Below are 27,265 nucleotides of genomic sequence, written 5' to 3' on the forward strand. Positions count from 1 at the left end.
GTAGTTATAAAAACAAGTGTTATGCAGGGACTGTGTTTCCTGAGCGCGTTGCTCACATAAACTCACGCTCCCTTCCTGTCTTCCAGTGGGAAGGCTGGTTGCCAAGAAAACATCATCGTAAACAAAGTTCTCTGAACACCTACTGATTGACAATGTAGTGTATTTTTATTTAAAATGACTGTTCACTTGCTACTCTGAAACATGTTGCAACCTTGACCTTTATATTTGCCACCATTTTAGCATTCTTTTAAACGGCAGGCAATATAAAAATAAGTGACTTTGTCTTTGATGTTACTTCTGAATAGCACATAGAGTGATACAATATAAAGTAGTAAATGAATGGCTTAGGTATATACTGTATGTATATTGAAATGCATTGAAGACAGGATTTTAACAATACATGGGGCTTCTAATGCTGCTCCTTTTTTCTTTTTTCTTTTCTTTTCCTTTTTTTCCGAGAAGGTGTCTTACTCTGTTGCCAGGCTGGAGTGCAATGGTGTGATCTCAGCTCACTGCAATCTCTGCCTCCCAGGTTCAAGCAATTCCCCTGCCTCAGCCTCCTGAGTAGCTAGGACTACAGATGCACACCACCATGCCCGGATAATTTTTTGTATTTTAGTAGAGACAGGGTTTCACCATGTTGGCCAGGATGGACTTGATCTCCTGACCTGCTTCCCAAAGTGCTGGGATCACAAGCGTGAGCCTCCGTGCTCGGCCAATGCTGCTTCTTTCTTACTGTTTGATTGTGGGGCTGGAGAAGTTAAGGGAAATCATTATAGAGCCCTGTGCAGTATTTCGTGACTTTCTTGTGATTTTGGATGTCAAAGTCTTGCATCTTGGTCAAGTTTCTGGTTAGTGCATCATAAAAATGATCATTAGAATCCATTTAGCTTAAGATTGTGCACAGAACTGCACTTTGGTCATTCTGGGCTGGGTGTCCTCTGAGCACAGGAGGCAGGTAGGATCCAAGGTGGGATGGGGGTGCAGAGAAGGCAGCCACTTTCCTGAAGAACCCATGTGAGACTGGCTTGGTTACAGTAGGTGGGAGGGCTGGGGCAGTGGGGTTCAAGTGTCTAGGGTGCTAATAGTGACTTCAGCCAAACAAACCTGAAAAGCTAGAATTTCTGCTGGTGCCTCCAGCTGTTTATCTATGCGTGGCCATGAGTTTTATTTTGAGAATTCCCATTGTTTAGTCATGCCAGAGACTTTAAGTGGAACCTGTGCTGTGAAGCATTTTAAATTCAGATCAGAAGGGCACTGAGGAATAGTTTGAGAGAGAGACCAAATAACAAATAGTGAAGACAAAAACTATCATTCATCCTACAAAAGTTTGTTCAGTCCTGCCCTGTAGCAGGTACTGTTTTTGGGATTCAGTGGTGAATATGACACAGTTTTCCTGTCCCATGCCCTGTACCAGGTACTATTTTTAGGATTTAGCAATAAATGATACAATTTTTCTGCCTTCAAGGAGCAAATGTATATTTCAGCTTCTGAAGGTACTGGCGACAAACTGAAGGAAGCTTGGGTTTCCCATAGCGATAGATTTCAATGAGCATGACACTGATTGTGAAATGAAAGCAGATTTAGGGTCAAGGACTGTCAGAACAGGGGCTGAGCTGGGAGATGTGGGAGTAGTTCCTAGGCAGAGACTGACAGAGTGTGGGGTCTGGGAAGCGCCTGCAGTGAGGAGGCATTGATGGGGCTACTGTAAAGGCTGCAGGCCTGACCTCGTGTCCTGAAAGTCTTTTAAATAATGCTTTCCTGGTGGGTGAGACACTCTTAGACTTGGGCCGAGTTCACCTAGCCCTAGACAAGTGCTACCTAAAGTGTGTCAGCTGACTGGGCTGAGAGATGAGTACAGCACTGAGAGTAGTGTTTCGAGATTTTTTTTTTTCTTTTTTTTTTTTTTTTCTTGAGATGGAGTTTTGCCCTTGTTGCCCAGGTTGGAGTGCAATGCCACGATCTTGGCTCACTGCAGCCTCTGCCTCCCGGGTTCAAGTGATTCTCCTGCCTCAGCCTTCCTGAGTAGCTGGGATTACAGGCATGTGCCACTACGCCAGGCTAATTTTGTATTTTTAGTGGAGACAGGGGTTTCTCCATGTTGGCCAGGTTGGTCTCGAACTCCTGACCTCAGGTGATTCGGCCGCCTTGGCCTCCCAAAGTGGTGGGATTAACAGGCGTGAGCCACTGTGCGCGGCCTGTTTTGAGATTTCGATAGCAACTTGACATTGCAGTCAAAGCCAACTGTGTGACCAGTGGATCTGTTTGCCTAGGACATAGACTGGTTTGGGTTTTGTGGAACTTAAGTGTGTAGTAAGACCATATCTGGCTGGGGCTTTGAACTAGCCATGTGCAGTGGGACCACGTATCTTTCCTTAACAAATGAAAACAACACGAAACAAAAAACAAAAATAACCTCATCCATTGTGACAATAGTTGGAGAAGCACCACTCTAGACCAAGCAAGACTCGTTGCACACAATTTATAAATTTGTCTTTTTAAATAATGTTGCAGTATTTTCTTGTGCTTATATCCCTCAATTTCTTAAGTCCTCTATTTGGGGTCATTGCTACATTGTTTTATTATAGATAGTGAATGTGCACAGAACTGCACATTCTGTGCAGAATATTTTTGTACAAATTCGTTTTTCTTTTTTTCTTCTTTTCTCCTTTTGGGCCAAAAGGGAAAATACAGTGTCAAAGGGTCACCTTTTTTTTTTTGCTCTCTTGAAAGGCTGAACTGATTTATATTGTAGGAGAAGATATACGGGTTTTGTCTGTGGCTTCAGGCTGTGCAATTTTAATAGTTTTTACTGGTTTATGAGGCATGTACCTGTGCCTTGGGATGGTTTTATTATGCTTACTTAAGGAGGTTGTGAGGATGTGATGGTTTGATTTTAATATTTTCTCATATTGGAAACCAAATGATCTTTAAAAAAATTCTTTCCCAGCACTTTGGGAGGCCGAGGCGGGAGGATCACGAGGTCAGGAGATCGAGACCATCCTGGCTAACATCCTGTCTCTACTAAAAATACAAAAAATTCACTGGGCATGGTACGCGTGCTTGTAGTCCCAGCTACTTGGGAGGCTGAGGCAGGACAATGGCGTGAACCCGGGAGACGGAGCTTGCAGTGAACCGAGATCGCGCCGTTGCACTCCAGCCTGGGCGACATAGCAAGACTCCATCTCAAAAAAAAAAAAAAAAAAATTTCTTAAGTTGAACTTGAATGTTGATGACATCTTGTGATTCATCAGTTTTTATATAGTTTGGATACATGCTTTTATTCGCTGTACTTTATGTTTTTCCCTATTATCTTGTCTTTTATTTGTTTCATTATATTTTGTGGTACAAAACATGGTCACTAGTGTTTACATTTTTAAACTAAACTACATCATCTCTGAAGATATCCTTAATTTTTTTGGCCAGAAATTATTTTCCCCTTTAAAAGTGGGCTGAATGTATGATTCTGCTCTTTTTAGTTTTGTAATTGCTTATTTCTTGGATCTATTTGGACCTTATTACCGTGTTTCATTTAAGTTGTAGATCCAGATTAATTTTCTTCTATACTGATGTTAATTTTCCTAGTAGCTTTTATTGGTGGTTCTTTTCCACATTTTTGTATTTCCTGTGATTTGACATATATTAAACAGTTATCTTAGAATGCATATATTTCTGGAGCCTCCATTCTTATGCTACCATTAATTTTTTAAAAAAAATTTCCCCAAAGCTATATAAGTTTTATCTGTAACCTATTTTATTATTATTATTATTATTTTTTGAGACGGAGTCTCGCTCTGTTGCCCAGGCTGGAGTGCAGTGGTGTGTTCTCAGCTCACTGCAACCCCTGCCTCCTGGGTTCAAGCAATTCTCCTGCCTCAGCCTGCTAAGTAGCTGGGACTAGAGGCGTGTGCCGCCACGCCTGGCTAATTTTTATATTTTTAGTAGCGATGAGGTTTCACCATGTTGTCCAGGCTAGTCTGGAACTCCTGACCTCAAGTGATCTGCCCACCTTGGCCTCCCAAATTGCTGGGATTACAGGCTTGAGCCACTGTGCCTGGCCTGTAATCTATTTTAATTTAATAGAGCACTCTACCACCATTACTTTAAAAAAAGTTTTATTTTGTATTCTGCCTGATATGGTTTGGCTGTGTCCCCACCCAAATCTTATCTTGAATTATAGTTTCCATAATCCCCACATGTTGTAGGAGGCACCTGGTGGGAGATAATTGAATCATGGGGTTGGTTACCCCCATCCTGTTCTCATGATAGTGAATGAGTTTTCATGAGATTTGATGGTTTTATGAGGAGCTTTTCCCCCTTTGCTCAGCACTTCTCCTTCCAGCTGCCCTGTGAAGAAGGTGCCTTTCTTTCTCTTTGCCTTCCGCCATGATTTTGTTTCCTGAGGCCTTCTCAGCCACGTGGAACTGTCAGTCAGTTAAACCTCTTTCCTTTATAAATTACCCAGTCTTGGGTGTTTCATTATAGCAGTATGAGAATGGACTTGTACACTGTCCTTTGATTCTTCCAGTTGCATTTCACCGTCATCTTGCACTTGCCTGATTTCTTGGCTGCCCTTTTGTCCACATGGAGGCATGTGCTTTACCATGCTTCCTTGGCTGGTGATCTTAGTGAGAAGATGGCTGGTTAATGAGAGGATGAGGTTGAGGGTTTGAAACTCTATGAGTCAGGTAGCTTAGCTTGATTGTGGGCTGTATACCATTCTCTGTGCTTTGGTCACAAGGAAATTGGGAGACAGTTATCCACATGACTTTTTATCAGGATTGAAAGAAGCTGTTGGGAGCAGAGGCCATGGGGTGCTGACTCTGTATGTGAAAGACAGTGTATGATAGGACCAATATTTAGACATTAATAGGGCAAGAAAGGAGAAAGCATAGATCATTAGACTGGGGTGTTTGTTCTATATGTGATAGGTTTAGAAGGGTTTTCTGTCTTAATGTTCCCTGAATTTTTAGAACTACTGGTGAGCGCATTGGGCAGGGCCTCCCTGTTAGCATTGGCCCTGTAGAGGGGCACACACTACCTCTGTGGCCAGCCTTGGTGTCCAGTGGAGCAAGCTTGTTGATTTTTTTTTTTCCCTCGCTCTATTGCCCAGGCTGGAGTGCAATGGCGTGATCTCGGCTCACTGCAATCTCCGCCTCCTGGGTTCAAGCAATTCTCTGCCTCAGCCTCCCGAGTAGCTGGATTACAGGCGCCTGCCACCATGCCCAGCTAACTTTTGTATTTTTAGTAGAGACTGAGTTTTACCCTGTTGGCCAGGCTGGTCTCGAACTCCTGACCTGAAATGATCCACCCGCCTCTGCCTCCCAAAGTGCTGGAATTACAGGTGTGAGCCACTGTGCCCGGCCACCTGTTGATGTCATAATGAAATCCTTCCTTATCTGGCCATTCCTTTCTGAGTGTCAAAGAATTTTTCTCTTTGATTATGGACTTTGTGACATTATCAAGCAGCTTCAGAAATTGAGAATTCATGTTTGGTATGTTAAATTTCTGGCCGGGTACAGTGGCTCACGCTGTAATCCCAGCGCTTTGGGAGGCCGAGGTGGGTGGATCACAAGGTCAGGAGTTGGAGACCAGCGTGGCTAACATGGTGAAAACCCATCTCTCTACTGAAAATACAACATTAGCTGGGTGTCGTGGCGCATGCCTCTAATCCCAGATACTCGAGAGGCTGAGACAGGAGAATCGCTTGAACCCGGGAGGTGGAGGTTGCGGTGAACCAAGATCGTGCCATTGCATTCCAGCCTGGGCAACAAGAACAAAACTCCATGAGAAAATAAAATAAAATAAAATAAATTTCCATCAGATTCCCTAATAAGAAAAAAACCCTTGACAATGAAATTGGGAAAGACTATGATTACTTAAGAAACTATAAACTCTTGGATTATAGAGTATTTCTATATTTTTCTTTAGAAAAATACTGTCCTTGAACATTTTTGTTCTTCTGATTGCGAATTTCTTGGTTCTTCTACTAATTGCCTAGTGTTTTTTTCTGACAGATTAGTATTTGTTACTCCCAGCCTATGTGGCTGTCAGACTCACTTATTCTACCTTCTGCTTGTTTTCCCCAATTATAAAATGATTTGGATAATGAGATAATGATAATTAGCCCATAATATATAATAAACAACATTTATGTATTGTCACATATCACAGAAAGCACTTTGATGTATTTCACCCCCTTTAAATTTCATGCAACTCTGTGTGGTGGAAATTACTGCTATGGCCATGTTTATAGCGGAGAACACTGGAGCTCAGAGCCGCATATGGCAGCCTGCCTTAGGCCAGAGAGCTAGCTGGTGACAGTGCATGACCTCTATTACAAATTCCCTATTTTCCCCAGTAAATCTTCTGGCTCGAATTCATAACATTTTATTGGAAGAGAATGGAACTTTTTTTAAAAATCACAATATGTGATGCTTAATTTAATGGATTTAATGAATAATTGACTATTATAGTGATGCAGTATGTTTTTCTTAAGAGGTCTATCTATCCAAAAAACATGTTTATTTAGAAAACTCTTTTGAAAATATTTACCTAATTTGTTGATTAAATGCATGTAATGTATTGTCTCTAGTTGAAGGACTTTTCTAATTTTATTTAAATGATTTCATGTAAAGGTAGAAAAGTTATCCAGAAACACAAGCTATATTATAATTATAAGCTTTTTTGGATTTTTTTTTTTTGAGACAGGGTCTGTTTCTGTCACCCAGCACGGATGGCACAATCATGGCTCACTGCAACCTTGACCTCCCTGGGTTAAAGTGACCCTCCCACCTCAGCCTCCTAAGTAGCTGGGATTACAGGCTGGGTAATTTCTGTATTTTTTTTTTTTTTTGTAGAGACAGGCTTTCTCCATGTTGCCCAGACTGGTCTTGAACTCCTGGGCTCAAACGATCCACCTGCCTCAGCCTCCCAAAATGCTGGGATTAGATGCTATTTTGAAGTCAAGCATTAAAAATTTCATTTGCAAGTGTTTGTTGCTAATATCTAAAATTGCGGTTGACTTTAGTCTATTAATTTGTAGCGTGTGATTTTGCTAAATTCACTTATTGCTTTTACTAGTTGTTATTTTCACTAGTTTGTGTAGATTTCTTAGAATTTTCCATATGGACAGTATTGTCATTAGGAAATAGAGACCATTTTACTTCTTTCTTTGTGATTTTTATACCTGTTATTTATTTAATTTGCTTATTGCAATGTGTATGCTACAGTAAGAGGCACATACTTGAGTTAATGGTTAAGTGTTCACATTGTGAGAGGACTGTTTATATCCTCACTTAGAAATTCTAGATACAATGTTGGAGAATTTTATTATTAGAAAATTGTTTAAATTAACAATCTTTATTGGAATTTTAAACAATGTTTTGGAATTTTAAATAATTTTATTGGAATTTAAATTTTAAACAAATTTTAAACAATTTTAAACAATTTTTATTGGAATTTAAACAAATTTTAAACAAAATTATTGGAATTTTAAACAATTTTTAAATATATATGTAATAAACATCAATGTTTGTTTTGATATTGTACTTTGTGCTCTACTGAAATGCACTGTAAGGAATTTTGTAAGGTATTTATTGGCAATTTTGTCAGGCATTCAAAAGTTAGTTTTACATTATTTTATTATTATTATTTTTATTATTTGGACAGGTGAGACTAACCATAGCTTAAGAAAATCCTCTTCCTTTGAGGAAAGGATGGCTAATTTTGTAGCTTAAGTTTATAGAAAAGCATGTTAAGCAAAGTGAGAGAAAACAAGAGATGAAATTAAGATAGAAAATCAAGTATCTAAAATTCAAACATATCCTTGACTGTTCATTGTAGCAGTATGTCTTTAACTAAATAATATTATGTGCTTTGAAATGTGGCATGGAGGGATAAAAGGAGAAATAGATTCAACTGTAACACTTCCATGCTGTGTGAACTTGGGTAAGTGACTTATCCTTAGTTTTTTTTTTTGATACTGTAAAGTAGAAATAACAATACTGTAAAGTAGAAATAACAATAAGCAACTTGCAGTGGTTAGCATTGAAATAATATACATATACATAAGCTGGGCATGGTGGCTCACACCTGTAATCCCAGCACTTTAGGAGGCTGAAGTGGGCAAATTGCTTGAGCCTAGGAGTTCGAAACCAGCCTAGGCAACATGGCAAAACCCTATCTCTACAAAAAATACAAAAATTAACTGGGTATGGTGGCACATGCCTATAGTCCCAGCTACTTGGGAAGCTGAGGTGGGAGGGTCTTGAGCCTAGGAGGTTGAGGCTGCAGTGAGCCAGGATCCTGCCATTACACTCCAGCCTGGGGAACACAGTGAGATGCTGTTGAAACAAACAAACAAACAAACAAACAAACAAACAAACAAACAAAAATAACAAAAAGAGAGAGAGAAAGACAACAATATACTTGAAGCATATCAGACATGCAATAACATGCATTATAAGATTTCATCCTTTATTATGTACTTATTGTTATTACAGATTGAGTATCCCTTATCTGAAATGCTTGGTACTAGAAGTGTTTCAGATTTTTATTTTTTTTGGATCTTGGAATATTTGCATTATATTTACTATTTCAGCATCCCTAATCTGAAAATTAGAACTCCGAAATGCTCCAAAATCTGAAACTTTTTGAACATCAACATGATACTTTAACATAAATGCTCATTGAAGCATTTTAGACTTTTGAATTAGAGATATTCGACCTGTATTTATTTATTACATTTTTTTTTTTTTTTTTTCCCGAGACAGAGTCTTACTCTGTCACCCAGGCTGGAGTGCAGTGGCGCTATCTTGGCTCACTGCAACCTCCGCTTCCCAGGTTCAAGCAATTCTCCTGCCTCAGCCTCCTGAGTAGTTGGAACTACAGGCGCCCGCCACCACGCCCGGCTAATTTTTGTATTCTTAGTAGAGATGGGGTTTCATCATGTTGGCCAGGCTGTTCTTGAACTCTTGACCTTGTGATCTGCCTGCCTCGGCCTCCCAAAGTGCTGGGATTACAGGCATGAGTCACTGCGCCCAGCGCTACATTGTTATAGTTTATTCATGAATACTATCAAATATCATGTGTCACCAAAGAAAGGGAACAATATCTTTGAAGAACCCTTTCCTGCTAAAATGACCTAAAACTTTGCATTCCTGGAGACTTGCACCAATGAATGAGGAAGAACGGTGATAAAATATTACAGTGAAAGTTTTGCCAACTTTTTTCTACCTTTCTCTTCCTTTGCCCTATTGTCAGACAAGCATGTTTATTTCCTAGAGCCTCTGAAGATCTCACCTCACTGTGAACGTAGCCAGCATTTGGGAAACGATTGCTCAGTTGTCCATAGGAGCATTTGGAGCCAGGGCTGGGGTGAAACCACTGCTGTGGGTGTCTGTGGAGCTGCCGAAGGGTCATTGATGATGACTGCAGGAGCCTCGGTGGCCCTTTGCCAGGCCTTATCTTCAGCGTTTGCCTTCCTTCCCTTTCCCTCTTTCTGTATCTGACTACTTGGCTAGGTATCCTTGGCTAATGTACTTTTTCTCTTTCTTCTAGAATTCTGAAGGCGGACTCTATGTATGCATGAATACATTTTTGGCCTTTGGAAGGGAACATGTTGAAAGACATTTTCGAAAAACTGGACAGAGTGTATACATGCACCTGAAAAGACATGTCCGAGAGGTGAGAGCCGCACTTTCAGAGAACTGGCCTTGATGTCTTTCCCGTAAGGTTGTCTCAATGTGCTTTCTCACGTGGAGATTTGACCATGCCCACGTAACTTCTGTTTCCCTTTGATGATGAGAAACAAAAACAGCACTGTTTGCAAAATCCAGAGAGTCTCCCAAACCTTATCTTAACCGGTTTTATTTTTCTTCCTCTAAACTTCTGATTGGTGTTTTTAAGAATACATAGGTTGACTAATTGGAAAACAAAAAAACTAGGTTTAAAAATACAGAAAAGTGCAGATACACTCATGGATCCAAAAATCAGGGAAAAAACCCCATTTGAATATTCTTGCTTCAGATTTGTTTTGTTTTGTTTTTTTGGTATAAGAAATAGAGCTTCCTTAAAAATTCAAGTTCCTTTTGTCCCTCTCCCTCACCAGAAGTAACCACTGCTGTGAACTTTTTCTGTGCCACGCACGCCAGTATGTTTTATTAACAAGTGCATATTTAAGAACAAAATATAGTATAACTTTATATGTTTTAAAGATGTAGATAAATGCTATCGTACGCCTACCTATAATTCTGTGAAGAGTTTTTCCCCTCAGCATCCAAATGTTTCATTTCTTTTGGGATCTGTCCATGTCGAGATACATCTGGATGTATTGATTTCAATAGTTGTTTGGTTTTTCATCTTATGAGTACCTTGTAATTTATTCTCTTCTCCTACTGATGAACATTTAGATTGTTTCTATTTTTTTGCTACTGTAAAGAATGCAGCAATTAACGTTTTTGTACACTTCTCCTGGGGGTACAAGTGCCAGATTTCTTCAGGAAATAGATCTCTAGATCTGCACAACATGGTTGTGCAGGCTCATGTTATGCTTCTCTTTGTTTTTACTAGATAGTGCCAAGTCTCTCCCCAGAGTGATTGTACCTATTTGCACTCCGATCTGCAATAATTATGATTTCTTGCTTTCCCACACGCTCACCAACCCTTGGTCAGATTTCTGTTTTTTGCCAATCTCATGATTATGAAGTGGCATCTGAATATTTGGCACATCTCTTTGTACTTTCTATTCTGTTTTTTTTTTCTTGTTGGATTTGCCTATTTATATTTTTGGCCTATTTTCTTTATGGATTTATCTTTTTCTTATAAGTGTGATGAGTTATTTTTACATTCTGGATACCAAACCTTTGTTTGTTACATACTAGATTTCCTTTGAGTTCTGTGCCTTACTAAATTTCTTTTGAGTCTGTGGCTTGTCGTTTTACTTTGTTTATCAATTATTTTGTAGGATAGAAGTTGTAAGTTTTGAATTAGTTAGATTTATTAAACTTTTTGTCTTATGAGTTGTGCTTTTTGTATCTTGTCTAAGAAATTGTTTCCTACCTCAAGGTCATAAAGACATTTTGTACTAGGTTGTTTTCAGTCTGTTTTCACGTTGCTGATAAATACATACTTAAGACTGGGCAATTTACAAAAGAAAGAGGTTTAATACAGTTCCATGTGGCTGGGGAGGTGTCACAATCATGGTAGAAGGCAAAAAGGAGCAAGTCACATCTTCCGTGGATGGTGGCAGGCAAAGAGAGAGCTTGTGCAGGGAAATTCCCATTTTTTAAACCATCAGATCTCATGAGACTCATTCACTATCATGAGAACAGCGCAGAAAAGACCCGCCCCCATAATTCAATCACCTCCCACGGGGTTCCTCCCATGACATGGAGGAATTGTGGGACTTACAATTCCAGATGAGATTTGAGTGGGGACACAGCCAAACTATATCACATTTCTTACAGTAGTTTTTACATTTTTATTTAAGTGTGTGTGAATGTGACTGTTTTAACGTTTTAGGTCTTTAATCCATGTATAATTTATTTTTGTATTTGTATGAAGAATGGGAATCTATTTTTTCATATTGATAACTAGTTGTTTTATGATTCATAGAGTAGTACAAACTTTCCCATTGATTTATAGTATCACCCTTTTATTTTTATTTTTATTTATTTATTTTTTGAGACGGAGTCTCTCTCTGTCACCAGGGTGAAGTGCAGTGGCGCGATCTTGACTCACTGCAACCTCGGCCTTCTGGATTCAAGTGATTCTCTTGCCTCAGCCTCCTGAGTAGCTGGGACTACAGGCACGCACCACCATGCCCAGCTGATTTTTATATTTTTGGTAGAGACAGGGTTTCACCATGTTGGCTAGGATGGTCTTGATCTCTTGACCTTATGATCCTCCCCCCTCTGCGTCCCAAAGTGCTGGGATTACAGGCATGAGCCACCGTGCCTGGCAATATCACCCTTTACACACACACACACACACACACACACACACACACACACACACACATTTTGTTTGTTTGTGTTCTGAGACATGCTCTCACTCTGTCACCCAGGCTGGAGTGCAGTGGTGCCACCACGGCTCATTGCAGCTTCAACCTCCTGGGCTCAAGCGATCCTCCCACCTCAGCCCCCCAAGTAGCTGAGACACAGGCATGTGTCACCACATCTGGCTATTTTCTATATTTTTTGTAGAGATAGGGTTTCCCAGGCGACCGTGATGCCCTGTCTCCTGCTCCTGAGCCTAAGCAATCCACTGGCTTGGCCTTCCAAAGTGCTGGGATTACAGCTGAGAGCCACTGTGCCTGGCTACCCTTTTATATTTTAACTTGCCATTCACATTTGGGTCTCTCTTCAGTCTCTCAGTTGTGTTCTGTTGATCTTATTTGTCTATCTCTGCATTGGTGTGGCAAGCCTTGATATCTTTTAGTGCAAGCACTTTTTCCATATTTATTTATTTTTCTTTCTTTTTTTTTTTCTGATGCTGTGGTTGAAGCCATATTTTTTTTTCCAGAATTTTCCTGGGTATTTCTAGGCATTTATTTTTCTATATGGATTATGGAATTAGTTCATCTAGCTTAAAAGTCCTATTTGAGATTTTGATGACAATCACATTGAATTTATAGATTAATCTATAATCCACATCCTTGTTTAAGCTCTATGTTTAAGATTATTGTTTAAGCTCTTTGGTTTTGTCCACTGCTGTGTCCTTAGCACTTAACAGTGCCTTCCATATAGTAGGTGCTTCATAAATATTTATTGAGTAAGTGTTTAACATAGCATACCTCTTTTTTCATGTTTCCATTTTGTCATTCAATAGGTTTTGTAATTTTCTATAAAGGAACTCATATTTTGTTAGATTTTTTTTAGTACCCTATAATTTTTTATTTATTTATTTTTTTATTTTTTTTTTTACCATTACTGCTATCCTTTATTTTTTACACATTAACTGGTTATTGATGGTATTTGGAAATATTGGAAATATTGTTAATTAATAAATGGTGATTTTATATTTAGCAATGCTATTCAACTTTTACTTTAGTTCTAATAGTTTGTGCACTATTTTGGATCTTCTCAATGGTCAATGCTGATTTGAAGTTTCTCTAATTTCTCACCTTAGCCATCCTAATATAGTCTCTGTTTAAGTTCCTAACAAAGAAGAGGGGGAGAGCAGGAGGAAGAGAATGAAGAAAGGCCAGAAAGTCAGATAAGGCATAAACTCAATGATTAGCTTCAAAATAATTTAATTTTGACTTGGTACTGAATGATTTACACTCACTAATTCTGTTAGGTGGTACATAATAATTCTTGTGAAGTCTGTTTTGTGACATAATACAGTGATGAAATTTTAGAAAACTTAAAAAAAAAAAAAAAAGAAAGAAAGAAACAGAGGCCCAGAGACTTAGTAACTTGCTCAGGGTCACAAAGTTAGCAGCAGAACTGTGGAATGCTGGTAAACTTGTACAGTTAGCTCTGCCTCTGGAATTTCAACTTAAATGTGTCACTCTCTGACCACAATTTCTACTTGTTTTTGCTCTTTCACTCATTTATTCCTATTTTGATCATTTGTTATAGGTCCTGAAGACCTTCAGGTCCGTGACTTGTTTAGCCTACTTCTCATGATTCATTTCTTTCAACATTCTGTAATCCACAGCACCCTGAACTGACTTTTATTCTCTTGTCCTGCCTCCTTAACTATCCTCCAGAACTCCAAGCAGTTGCTCCATGGGGTCACTATCTATTTCCATGCACAGACTGCTGGAAACCCCACACTATGATGGGTTTGAGACCATGTCACATTTTGGGCCTTTCCTCTTCTATTGCGCCCTCTCACTGCCCGGCAAACCTTCTACTCTGTATCCTGTCCCACTCCCGTGAGTGGCCATTCTAACCTTTGGATGCTTTCCTTAAGCCTTTTTTATACGTTTCTCATCATTCTCAGAAAATTATCTTGACTTGTACTTTGCAGGATAAAAGGGAATGCCTGCACAGGAACTCTCTTAACTTATTCCTTGTGTCCTGGAAGCTCATCTGTAACTAGTTCCACTTTCGATTCCATCTCAGCTGAAAGCTATGTTCTGTCTGTCCTCAGGGTCCTGTTTCCTCCTACCTCAGGAAACTTGCTCCTTCATTAACTCCACTTCCTCTGATATCTCCAGCTTCTCCCTCTTCTGGCTTATTTTCTCCCCACCTTAAAAAAGAACACACCAGGCTGGGCTCAGTGGCTCACACTTATAATCCCAGTGCTCTGGGAGGCCAAGATGGGAGCCTGACTTGAGGACAGGAGTTTGAGACCACCTTGGGCAACACAGTGAGACTCCGTCTTGACAAAAAAAATAAAATAATTAGCCTGGAATGTTGGCGCATGCCTTAGTCCCAGCTACTTGGGAGGCTGAGGTGGGAGGAATACTTGAGCCCAGGGATTTCAGGTTACGGAGTGAGCTATTATCAGGCCATTGTACACCTGAGCAACAGAGTGAGACTCTGTCTCTTAAAAAAACAAAACCAACATCACAAAACCATCTTTCTAATTTGTGTCCTTCTTCAGTCATTGCATTATTTTATTAAAAGCTTCTTTAAAAACTTTTCTGATCTTGTCTGTACTACATCTGCCTCTAAGACTCAACACTGTGGTCTGATCTTGTTAATCCACTAACACTGTCCAGGTTGTCAGTGAGCTCTTAGCTGTCACACTTGGTGGATATGTTTTGGCTCTAGCGTTACTTGACGTTTTGAGTATTTGCATGTTTGAGCTTGTTTTCCTCTGGAACTGTTCCTCTCCTGTTTTCTTTGACACCATTCTTTCTTGGCTTCCTCTTATCCTTTCTCAGTTTTTTTCACCAACACCTCTTCTTTTGTTTACCTCTTAGTTATTGGCATTTCCTAGGATGTCATTTGGCCATCCTGTCTTCTTCCTCAGAAAGATACTTTTCTTCATCAGGGTTATCCATATTTTTGTTTAACCACTTTCTCTAAGCTGATGACATTCAAATTAATCTCTCTCTGGAGGTGAAGATCTGATCATCTTATTCTGATCTGGATTTTTCTACTCCAGCATTTCATAGGTACTTCAACGTCGGTGTGCCCAGACTGAACACCGTATTCTCTTGCTAAAAGGTTTCCTTCCTCTTCAATTCTAGAGACCTAGATATTCTTTGATCTGCTTTCCCTCTGTGTCTTACTGGTGATCTTGTTACCTGGGCTTCCCAAATAGCTCTGAGGTCCACCCTGTCTTCTCCATTCCTGCTGTTCTTATCTGAGTGTTCATTATCCTTAAAAGGACTAGTGCTGACCAGGTGTGGTGGCTCACACCTATATTCCTGGCACTTTGGGAGGCTGAGGCAGGTGGATCACCTGAGGTCGGGAGTTCGAGACCAGCCTGACCAACATGGAGAAACCCCGTCTCTACTAAAAGTACAAAATTATCTGGACATGGTGGCGCATGCCTGTAGTCCCAGCTACTCAGGAGGCTGAGGCAGGAGAATCGCTTGGACCTGGGAGGCTGAGGTTGCAGTAAGCCGAGATTGCACCATTGCACTCCAGCTTGGGCAACAAGAGTGAAACTCTGTCTCAAAAAAAGGACTAGTGCTGTTGCTTCCTGACTAACCTTCCTTCCCTCAAACTTGCTGCCTTCAATCCCACCCAGTCTGCACACTGCTCCCAGAGCCATCTTTCCAAATGCACATATCTATGGCACACTGCCACTTAAATCTTTGATGTTTCTCCCTCTTCTACAGGATGAAGTCCAAACTCTTTTGCATGTAATTATAAGGTGCTCATGATCTGGAGCCTGCAGCGTTTCTAACCCTCTCTCTTATTCCACCAAGTTTGTGCTCCAGACATAGCAAATCACTTCTCCTTTCTGGAGCACACTGTGATTTTATGCTTTTGTCAGTGCTGTTTTCTCTGTCTAGGATGTCTTACTTCTATCCCCACTCCCCTCTTGCCTGTTTTACTCCCTGTAGTCAGGATATCCATGCATTCATTCATTCATCCATCCATCCATCCATCCATCCATCCATCCATCCATCCATATATCCATCCATCCATCCATCCATCCATCCATCCATCCATATATCCATCCATCCATCCATCCATCTATCCATCCATCCATCCATCCATCCATCCATCCATCCATCCATCCATATATCCATCCATCCATCCATTCATATATCCATCCATCCATCCATCCATCCATCCATCCATCCATATATCCATCCATCCATCCATCCATCCATCCATCCATCCATCCATCCATCCATATATCCATCCATCCATCCATCCATCCATCCATCCATCCATCCATCCATCCAACAAATATTTACTCAGTAGCTGCTGTATGCCAGGATTGCTGCTGTTCTTACCAGCCCTGCCCACACCCTTATCCTCAGATGAACCGATCATTTCCTCCTTATGATATGATTGTGCCTTTTTTGAATCTTTCTTAGCACTCACCAGAATCTGTGGTATCGTTTGTTTACATATATGCTCCCCTACTATGCTGGCTAGCTCCTTAAAAGATGGAACATGTCTTCATTCAGTTGGCAGTCCGAGCCTCAGCACAGAATCTGACACAGGGGCACAGTCATATTTGCTGATGTTTTATTTTCTCAAACCTTGTTGATTTTGGTTGTTGACTGATGCAGAGGTGATGGTCTTTAGAAGGAGGTTCTACTTTTTTGCAAGTCTAAGATGTGAATCTCACAGTCTGGGACAGGCTCATGTTCTAGCAAGTCTTCGTGCAACCCCTCCTTGTTATCCTTCTGCCATCATGCAGGAAAGGAGGGGGCTGTGAAACTAAAATAATTAAAAGGACACCATAAAATTCTGTAGAGAGATTTCAGGGGACCTCCAGGAGTGATAAAGGTGCTTTGCAATAGGTTTTATTTCATCCCTTTTTGAAGCAGGTAAGTGGAGAGGGGAAGAAAGAGGCTCTGAGATCACAGAGGAGTGATTCTAAGAGAGATGTGCTTTTGGCATCAGTATTTGGAGGGACAGGTTTTTGAGAAAGTGTTCTGTAATGCAGATTCCTAAGATGTGAACTGTAAACCTGTAGTAGAAACTGTAAAAACTTAATGTGAGAATCACAAGGATGAGTCAGCCTTCAAAGTCAACTATTAAAATGTGAGAAAGCAGCCTTAGGACTCATGAGAGGACAAACTGAGAAGCAGAAAATGTGCAGCAAGATCTCGACACCTGTGGCTGCTTGGAATCATGTGGCATTAAACCCACACATCGTGGTCTACTGGAAATGTGCTTTTTCCTAGTAACTGAAAAAACATACACTGTGGAAATACGGTTTTGGCATTATACTTGATTTGAGAGTGAAATATTTTGTGTGAGCATCAGATGAATGGCCTCTTTTGTATTACCACTTGATGGGCATTTTATTTCATTACTGCTGACACGATGCTGGGCCGGGTGTGGTGACTCACGCCTGTAATCCCAGCACTTTGGGAGGCCGAGGCGGGCGGATCACGAGGTCAGGGGTTCAAGACCACTCTGACCAACACAGTGAAACCCTGTCTCTACTAAAATTACTAAAAATTAGCTGGACGTGGTGGCAGGCACTTGTAATCTCAGCTACTTGGGAGGCCGAGGCAGGAGAATCGCTTGAACCCAGGAGGCGAAGGTTGCTGTGACTGAGATTGTGCCAGTGCACTCCAGCCTGGGCAACAATGCGAGACTCCATCTCAAAAAAAACAAAACAAAACAAAACAAACAAACAAAAAAGAAAATACACAATGCTTAGGATGACAAACATAGCCACTTGCTGGTGCTCCAAAAATGTTTAGGGAGGTTAGATTGAGACTTCATGTGCCCAGACTATCAATGACTATTGATATTAAGCCTTTTAACAATAGTTGTTAGGCATGCCCAGGGCCAAGCACTAGAGACCCACTGGGTAACCAGGAGAATAAGATCCTCACCTTCTGGAGCCCCATCATCTTTCCTGAGTTTTTCATCGTCAGGCCTGGACTCCTGCCCTCTTGGGAGCAGGTGCTGGTTTGAAGTTTAAGTAATGACTTCACCTTGATCCCTGGTTTCCTTTTCTCTTTCCAGAAGTGCTTTCTTTATAACTTAATAAAAATAAGCAGGTGGATAGCATTGCCCTTCACCTACCTGCATTAACCTGGGTCAGTTCCCTGTTTATCCTGGAATTGCTAATCTAGATGGAATATTTCTTCTTGGCCTTCTATAAAAACTGGGAACCTCTGAGATGTGCTTTTCCCCCACAAAGATGTTTATTTTATAGGTTGCATTTTAATTATCTTTTGTTTTCTTTTCAGAAGGTAAGAGGGGCGTCTGGTGGAGCGTTACCGAAAAGGAGGAATTCCAAGATTTTTTTAGGTAAATAGTAGCATGCTCAGATTTTGTGTTTGTGTGCGTGTGTGTGTGCATACTCATGTGCATCTTTGATTTGGAGTAATAGGTTGTTTATTGCTGTACAATTTAAGGATGAGAGGCACAAATTTAAAGGCCTGCCTCCACTCTGCGTTTACCTACCAGCGAAGTGTGCTTTTAGCCCTCTTAGTCGGGTTTAGTGCTTTGAAGCAATTATACTTACAGTGACTAGACAGTAATTATAATTCTGCTTCAGGTCTGTTTATTGCTTACTTTATTTTTAGTTTTTGAGACAGGGTCTGGCTCTCTTGCCCAGGCTGGAGTGCAGTGGCGCCATCTTGGCTCAATGCAACCTGCACCTCCTGGGCTCAAGCCCTTCTCCTAGCTCAGCCTCCCAAGTAGCTGAGACCACAGGCACACATCACCATGACTGGCTAATTTTTTGTGCTTTTTGTAGAGACGGAGTTTCACCATGTTGCCCTGGCTGGTCTTGAACTCCTGAGCTCAAGCGATCCAGCTGCCTTGGTTCGGATATCAGGCATGAACCACTGCGCCCGGCCAATTTTTTGCTGACTTTAAATAGCTGGCTCTTGCAGTGGCTCACGCCTGTATTCTCAGCACTTTGGGAGGCTGAGGCCGGAGGATTGCTTGTACCCAGGAGTTTGAGATCAGCTTGGGTAACATAAAAAGGCCTTGTCCTTACCAAAAAATTAAAAAATTAGCTGGGTGTGGTGGTGTGTGTCTGTAGCCTCAGTGACTTGGGAGGCTGAGGCAGGAGGATCACTTGAGCCCAGACAGTTGAGGCTGTAGTGAGCTTGACACTGCACTCCAGCCTCAGTGACAGAGTGGGACCCTGTCAATTTTTTTCTTTTTCTTTTTAAAATTAGCCAAACTACAGACTTCATTCAGATTTCATAATTTTTCTCCCACTCATGTCCTTTCTTCGTTACAAGATACAATCCAGGGTTCCGCATTGTGTTTAGTTGTCATGTTTGTTTAATCCTTTCCAGACTCTGATCGTTCTTCAGTTTTTCTTTGTCTTTAATAATTGTGAGACTTTTGAAGAGTGCTGGTCAGTTATTTTGTGGAATAGACCTCAGTTTGGTTTTATCTGATGTTTTCTCATGAAAAATGTGATGTTATGCATTTTTGGAAAGAATCCTACAGAGGTAGCGTGCCCTTCTTAGTGCATGGTATTGGGGTATATGGTGTTGACATGTTGTCATACTGGTGATGTTGAACTTGATCATTGTTAAGGTAGTGTCTGCTGGCCTTCTTTACTGTAAAGTTATAGTGTAATTAAGAAATATTTTGAGAGTGATACTTTGAGACTGTGCTAAATATCTTGTTTCTCCTTAAAGTTTTGCTCACTAATTTTAGCATCAGTGGACCTTGCCTGCAATAATTATGACTCTAGTGTTTGACTAATGGTGATTTGAAAATTTCCCTTATTCAGAAGGGCCAGTTTTGTTTATGCAAATGACTACTGATTTCTAGATCATATAATTATGTTTATATTAAGCTTCTGATACGGTTTTCTCAAGCGAAAAAGTGGTTTGATAATATTTGACCGAACAAGTTTATTTGCCTAAATGTCTCAGATTATTGTTTGAAAGGATTTGCAAAATTGTTTCCATAGTATGATTTCATTTTTGTAAAAAAATTCTATACATACATACACATATGTATATACAGATATAGATATGTATATGTATATATGCATGCATGTATGAATGTATATCTGTGTGTGTGCACACACTTCTACACACATATACACATGTGTACATATATAACTGGGAGATCAGAAGAGTCTGGAAGAATACTCCAAACTGTTAATAGTAGCTCTTTCCCAGTAATAGGATGGAAGTGATTCCAATTTTCATCTTTTTGCTTCTCTGTATTTAAACTTTTCTATAACAAAGATGCTATTGTGATGAAAACACACATTAATTATTTGAAAAGTAAAGCCATTGAAAACTGCTGTGGAGCTGAGTTTCTTTCCTGGTTTTATTCTCAGTTACTCTGTGTTGGATCCAAACTTGCTGTCTTCTCCTGCTTCTCAGCTCATGCTTTTCTGTACAAGGCTTATCTGCATTTGGTTCTTCTACCTTGGCCAGTCTTCTTTACTTCTCAACCTGCCTTTGGACCACAACCCAATTTAACCAACCAAACCCAAACCAGGCTAGCATGAACCCCAAAGCTGAAGTTATGAATATCTTCTGATGCTTTGGTTATTAGTCTTCCAGCACCTTTGCACTAATATAGATCATATGCTTTTGTTTAGATCATATGATTTCATTTGAATTAAGTGACGTCAGCAGGTTCGGCTTGAAGGCAGAACTAACTAAACATTTTGACTTACCATTGTTAATTTTTATTATTTTCTTTGGTGGAATGAAGAAGTTATCTGACCTTGACCTTTAACTTTTGTGTCTTCTTTTCATAAGACCTGGAGGTTTGATTTTTTTTCTAGTGATTATTTTGGTTGTAGAGGATATTGTTATGAAACAGTTTTAGAAATTAATTTGAAAGTTAGCACTGAGGTTTTGTGCTTCAGACTGTGTGGACCCCTTCCTTCCATTCTTCCGTAGGGGACTACCTACCATTTTGTTTCAGTGAGGCTTTTTCTACGGGTTATTCTCTGTGTTCAGGCAAGATTTCATATCTTAGAAAACCACAAGGTGCATCTAGAACTCATGGCCCCCAAAAATTGTCCTATGACTATATTAATTTAAAAAAGAATGCCATTAGCCCCAGATTCCATTTCTCCCTGCTGTTTTATATCCAGGTTCTTTACAAATTTACCTCCTTCATCCCAGTAGGAGTTCTTTCTTTTTCTTTTCTTTTTTTTTTTTGAGACAGGAACTCATTCTGTTGCCCAGGCTGGAGTGCAGTGCACAATCATATCTCACTGCAGCCTCAACCTGCCAGGCTCAAGTGATCCTCATGCCTCAGCCTCCCAAGTAACTGGGACTACAGGCACACACCACCACACATGTTTAATTAAAAAAATTTTTTTTTAAAGTGATGGGGTCTCACTGTGTTGCCCAGGCTGGTCTTGAACTTCTATGCTCAAACAGTCTTCTAACCTCAGTCTCCCGAAGTGCTGGGATTACATGTGTGAGCTGCTGTGCCTGGCCAGGAGGTTATTTTTTACAGGAATTCATTCTTTGCAAGTTCTGATTTAAAGCCCCCTCAACTGGTGCTTGTTGTCTCCTAGGAACAGGTACTTTTATCTTGACATATTGGTCCCAGCCCTCTGAGTTGATGTGACCTGTAAATTAATTTCAGTGATGGGCTGTGTATTAGGGTTACATCTGGTTTACATAACAGTAAATTTAAAACACTGGTAACTTTGTTTATTTATTTATTTATTTAAGCTGGAGTCTGGCTCTGTCACCCAGGCTGGAGTGCAGTGGCGCGATCTCGGCTCACTACAACCTCCGCCTCCTGAGTTCAAGCAATTCTCCTGCCTCAGCCTCCCAAGTAGCTGGGATTACAGGTGCCCACCACCATGCCCGGCTAATTTTTGTATTTTTTTTTTTTTTTTTTTTTTAGTAGAGACGAGGTTTCACCATGTTGGCCAGGCTGGTCTCGAACTCCTGATCTCAGGTGGTCTGCCCACCTTAGCCTGCCAAAGTGCTGGGATTACAGGCATGAGTCACCGCACCTGGCCTATTTATTTTCGAGACAGGGTCTCACTGTGTCACTCAGGCTGGAATGCAGTGGCACAATCGTGGTCACTGCACACTCAGCCTCCTGCAGGGCTCAAGCGATCCTCCCACCTCAGCCTCCCAAGTAGCTGGAACCACAGGCATGCACCACCACACCTGACTAATTTTTGTATTTTTCTGTGGAGACAGGGTTCTGCCATGTTGCCCAGGCTGGTCTCAAACTGCTGGGCTCAAGTGATCTGCCTGCCTTGGCCTCCCAGAGGCTGGGATTACTGGCCACTGAGCCCCAGCCGATTCTGGTACTTTAAACAAGATAGATGCTTATTTTGCTGTCATGTAGAGGATGCTGGGAAACAGTAAGTGTGGTGATGTGATGGCCTCATGTTCACCAGGGATCTAGGCTGTTACCATATTCCTGCTTAACCCTCCATCCTGGCCCATGATTTCCAACCTCATCATCACCTTACGGTCCATAACGGCTACTGGAACTCCAACCATCACATCCTGATTCTGGAAAGCATGAAAGAGGAAAGGGGAGGCCGGGCGCGATGGCTCAGGCATATAATCCCAGCACTTTGGGAGGCCGAGGCGGGTGGATCACCTGAGGTCAGGAGTTTGGCAGCTTGGCCAATGTGGTGAAACCCTGTCTCTACTAAAAATATAAAAAATTAGCCGGGCATGGTGGCACATGACTGTAATCCCAGCTACTTGTGAGGCTGAGGCAGGAGAATTGCTTGAACCTGGGAGGCGGAGCTGAGATCGCACCATTGCACTCCAGCCTGGGCAACAAGAGTGAAACTCCATCTCAAAAAAAAAAAAAAAAAAAAAAGGAAAAAGAAAGAGAAGAGGAGAAAGAGGAAGGACAAAATAGTCTAATCTCCCAGCAGAATCACCTTGCTTTTGTCAGCCTTCTCATAGAGCCCCCAATCAGTTTACACCTCTCTGTCAGAACTTGGTCACGTGGTCACATCTAGCTGCACAGGAGACTGGAAAATAAAGCCCACCAACTGGCTTCACTGAGTAAAGTTTGGGGTCTCTTATTAGGAAGAAGAGGACAGTGGGTATTGAGAGGCAGCTGGTAGCCTCTGCCACAGACTCTCCCTCAAAGGGACGCTGGGATTGTTTCCTCATGGAGAGGAAGATAACTCAGAGCTCTCTTGCAGTTTCTCTGTTATTTTTTGGTTAGGAAGTACTATTTCACTGGTACTGAAATGAAATTACGATGCTGCTTCTTCTGCTTCATGAAACAGATGTAGGTGGCCAATGCTTTATCTTGGATGAAGGTGTTTTCTTCCCATTCATTTGATGACTTTGTGAATAATTCTTTTTCCATCGGCTCAACAGTGACACTGAAACCATTGAATCATTTGGTTACAACCTGCAATTGATTTTACAAGGGAAGCTGAGGCCACTGACTGGTGCCAAATGGCTTCCCGGTGTCCTGAGCACCACCCTGCCCCTCAGTGGTCAAATCACTCTTCCTTCACATTACTTTGATGTTCATTCAAGTGAAATGACCTCAGTACTAGCTTTTGCTGCTATCTTTTTTTAAACCAGCAACGACAATTATTGGTAATTAAAAAATCATTTAAATTCTATCCTTTTAAAACATCTAGGATTACCTCATGGGTAAAGCTTAAAATTGAGAAGTTATAAAGGGCTCTTCATTGAAAATTAAGTTTTTTCCCCTCCCTTCCCTGTATCCTAGGCACTTGGTTACTGCCTCCAGAGACAAATGTTCTGTTTGTACATCTTTGTATATATTGTGTATCCTCTCAGCAATTTTCTATACATAAATAATGCTTTTAGTTTTCTTTTGCCTGTGGTCCCTAGCGAGCCATTAACTCTTTGGCTCCCAAATTGTGTTCTGAGGCAACCTGGAGTGCTGCAGTGAGCTCACCAGGGCACTGGGGGATATTTTAAGTCTCTGAGGGAACATAGTGGCGCTCAAACATTGCATGAACTAAACACAGTATAGTTTTACTATTAGGTTACCCTATATTCCTTCTGATAACTTCATATCTTTGTAAAGCTGGGATTTTTTAGTGGTTTCTGTGGTAAAAGTCAAGCACCGCGTGAAAATCAATGTGAAATGGAAAATAAGGGTGGCAGGGGCTGATCCGATTCAGGGACATTGTGCATTGCCCAACAGCGGCACACATCCCATTAGTGAAGGACTGGGGCTATTTCAGAGTGAAGTATTTTTTCTTTCAACTTATATATTTTGCAAATGGTTAATTAGTTGCTAGAACATAAATACCAAGTTTTTTTGATCTAACTACTAAGTAAACAGAACCATAAGGCATTTCTTTTCTTTTTTTGAGATGGAGTCTTGCTCTTGTTGCCCAGGCTGGAGTGAAATGGCATGATCTCGGCTCTGCAACCTCTGCCTCCTGGGTAAAAGCGATTCTCCTCCCTCAGCCCCCTGAGTAGCTGGGATTATGGGCGCCTGCCACCGCGCCTGGCTAATTTTTTTGGATTTTTAGTAGAGACGGGGTTTTGCCATGCTGGCCAGGCTGGTCTCAAACTCCTGACCTTGTGATCCGCCCACCTCGGCCTCCTAAAGTGCTGGGATTATGGGCGTGAGCCACTGTACCTGGCCAGGCATTTCTTTTGGCTTAAGGTTGCTGTGAAAAAATTGCTGGGATGCTTAGGGGTGCTGTGAACCGGGAGAGTTCAGCTAGAAAGGGACACTATTAGGTTGTGTTGTAGAAAGATAACTTGGAAAAATATGAAAGTTGATGAGTTTGGGGTATAAGCTGATATGAAAGAGAGAGTAGAGAAGCGAGGAGGTAAGGGAGTTCTGGATCCTTCAAGAAATACCCTAAGGCTCACAATGTGATTCTGGCCTAATTCCATATATATATATATATATATATATATATATATATATTTATTTATTTCCGATAAAGCTACAAATATGCATAGATATGTAAATAACTGGTAATGCATTTAATTTAAAAAACACCATATGTTTGATACATCATAAAAAACAGTGTTAAATATTTACATCTTTATGGAGTCTGCCCCAGTTTTCACAAATAGCAGTAAAGGAGTTCAGTTCTCTGTGTCTGAAGAGTGGAACTTCCGAGGAGCCACCACTTCACCTCAGAGAATTCCACTTTTTTTGGCTTAGACCAGGTGTTTAAAGTTGCTGAGGAATAGATTGAAAACAGAAAATTTGTGCAAAGTTTCACTAATGGGCCTGTTCAGAAAGTTCACCTGCGCCTCTGATAACCAGAAGGTTCTAATAAATTACATTTTGCAATTTTTTTCTGAAGTGGGTAAAATAATATGTTCTGTACTCAAGAGGCTTTTCCCCTGTACCTTCTTTTGAAGGTAAATAGTTGGTTAGATTTTGCAGCCCTTGGACAGATCGCTTGCCTCCAACAATTAAAGTTAATATGGTCAGCCTGAGAGAACTCTGACCTGGGAATCAGAGCCCTAGCTCTGTGTAGGGACCCTTTCATTCTCTCACTGTTCTCCTTCATAGCTTAGGCATCTTGGGGAAATGGGTAGTCCCAGCCACTTCTCCCAGGGATCTGGGAGGATCATCAGACAAGAGTTTGTATTTATTTATTTATTCTTAAACTTAGAGAAATCTCTCTTGGGTATTGCCACTTAATAGCCACAATAGAAAGTAGCAGCTGGGGAGAAGTTGGGGGTCCCTAGAGTATGGTTACTCTGTAGCTTCTTCAACTAAATATTTTTGGGGTGATGAGACATGATTTAGAGACATGTGGAAATTTTAGGTTATATTTAGGGCTGTGGGATCATGTGTGTTCAGGAGGAACCTTAGATTTGTCCCCTAAAATCAGAATGTAGGTTACCTCTGATGGACTTTTCCCTAATTTGGATTAAGTTTTTTGGGAAAGATCATGCCCCTCTTCCATTCCATTGAATTAAAAATAAAAGTAAACTTAAAATAAATGTAAAGAAGCACAACAAAGTTCTGCTTTTCTGCATGACAGCAGTCTTGCTTCCTCTTAAACACGTGAGTCGCCAATTAAAATACAACGCAACTCTTTTGATACTCTTGTTTTGCATGTTGATGTTGTTGACTTCCTGAAGTCCCCATTCACAGACATTTACAGAGTGTGTGGTGTGTGCCGGGCACAGTACAGGGGCTAGGAACATGGGAGTTAAGACTCATTTCCTGCTCTCTGAGTTTACAGTCTAGAGGAATTTGAAGGTGATAACTTCTGAATACTCAGATTTCACAGAAGATCCCCACATGGTACCATGGTCTTGCAGCCAAAGGGAAGGGAAGGCACTTTTGGTTGTGTTAATTGCCAGGAAGAGGGAGAAGGTGATGATGATGATGGTGATGGTGGCTATTTTTTGCAGAGTCCCCTAGTACCTACCAGATCCTACACTAGGGTGCCTTAAAACTTTATCTTGTTTAATCCACTTAACGGTCTTGTGGGGTAGATAATATCTATGGCTTACTCACAAGAAAAAAGAACTTAGAAATAAATTTTCTAGGGTTACATAACTAGCGAATGTCAGAGTGGGATTTTTTTTTTTTTTTGTATTTTATTTATGCCAGGTAAGATTTGAATTAGCTTTAAATGAGCATGTTTTCTGTGGAAAAGAGATAATATCTTGTATGAGCTGAATCTGCATACAAAAACACAAGATTTATGCTTTGGTTACTTAAAATTGTTAAATATAAATATTATAATAAAGAAAAATTTAAGAATAAAGTTCACTCATTAATGATTTCCATTTGTTTAGTTTTCTTTCTCATTTTTGTCTGTAAGCATAATATAAAGTCTTTACAGTGAAGATGAATTTTGTGTTTTTAGCATTAACATAGCATAAACATTTCTGTTCCTAAATAGTCTAAATAACTATGATTTAAATAATATTCTATTGGGTTGAATACTATTTTTTTTTTTTTTTTTTTCTGAAATGGAGCCTTGCTCTGTTGCTCAGGCTGGAGTGCAGTGGTGTGATCTCGGCTCACTGCAACCTCTGCCTCCTGGGTTTAAGCAATTCTCTGCCTCAGCCTCCTAAGTAGCTGGGATTATAGGTGCATGCCACCATGCCTAGCTAATTTTTGTATTTTTAGTAGAGACAGGGTTTCACCATCTTGGCCAGGCTGGTCTTGAACTCCTGACCTCGTGCTCCACCTGCCTCAGCCTCCCAAAGTGCTGGGATTATAGGTGTGAGCCACCATGCCTGGCCAGGTTGAATACCATTTTTTAAATTAAACATTTGGATTCCAACTTA

At 40.7% G+C, this 27,265-nt stretch overlaps 1 protein-coding gene across 2 annotated transcripts in view; it reads left to right on the forward strand.

Moving 5' to 3' along the window:
* USP13 (ubiquitin specific peptidase 13) overlaps positions 1-27,265 on the forward strand; it is a 148,083-nt gene that overhangs the window by 18,970 nt on the left and 101,848 nt on the right. For both annotated transcript variants that reach the window (XR_013413406.1, NM_001265638.1), the window contains 2 exon segments: positions 9,562-9,687; positions 18,302-18,362. Coding sequence is in view for 1 of the 2 variants with exons in the window: in NM_001265638.1 (NP_001252567.1) it covers positions 9,562-9,687; positions 18,302-18,362 (187 nt within the window). In the remaining variant the exon portion in view is untranslated.

Source organism: Macaca mulatta, chromosome 2, assembly GCF_049350105.2.
Source record: "Macaca mulatta isolate MMU2019108-1 chromosome 2, T2T-MMU8v2.0, whole genome shotgun sequence".
Taxonomy (NCBI): domain Eukaryota; kingdom Metazoa; phylum Chordata; class Mammalia; order Primates; family Cercopithecidae; genus Macaca; species Macaca mulatta.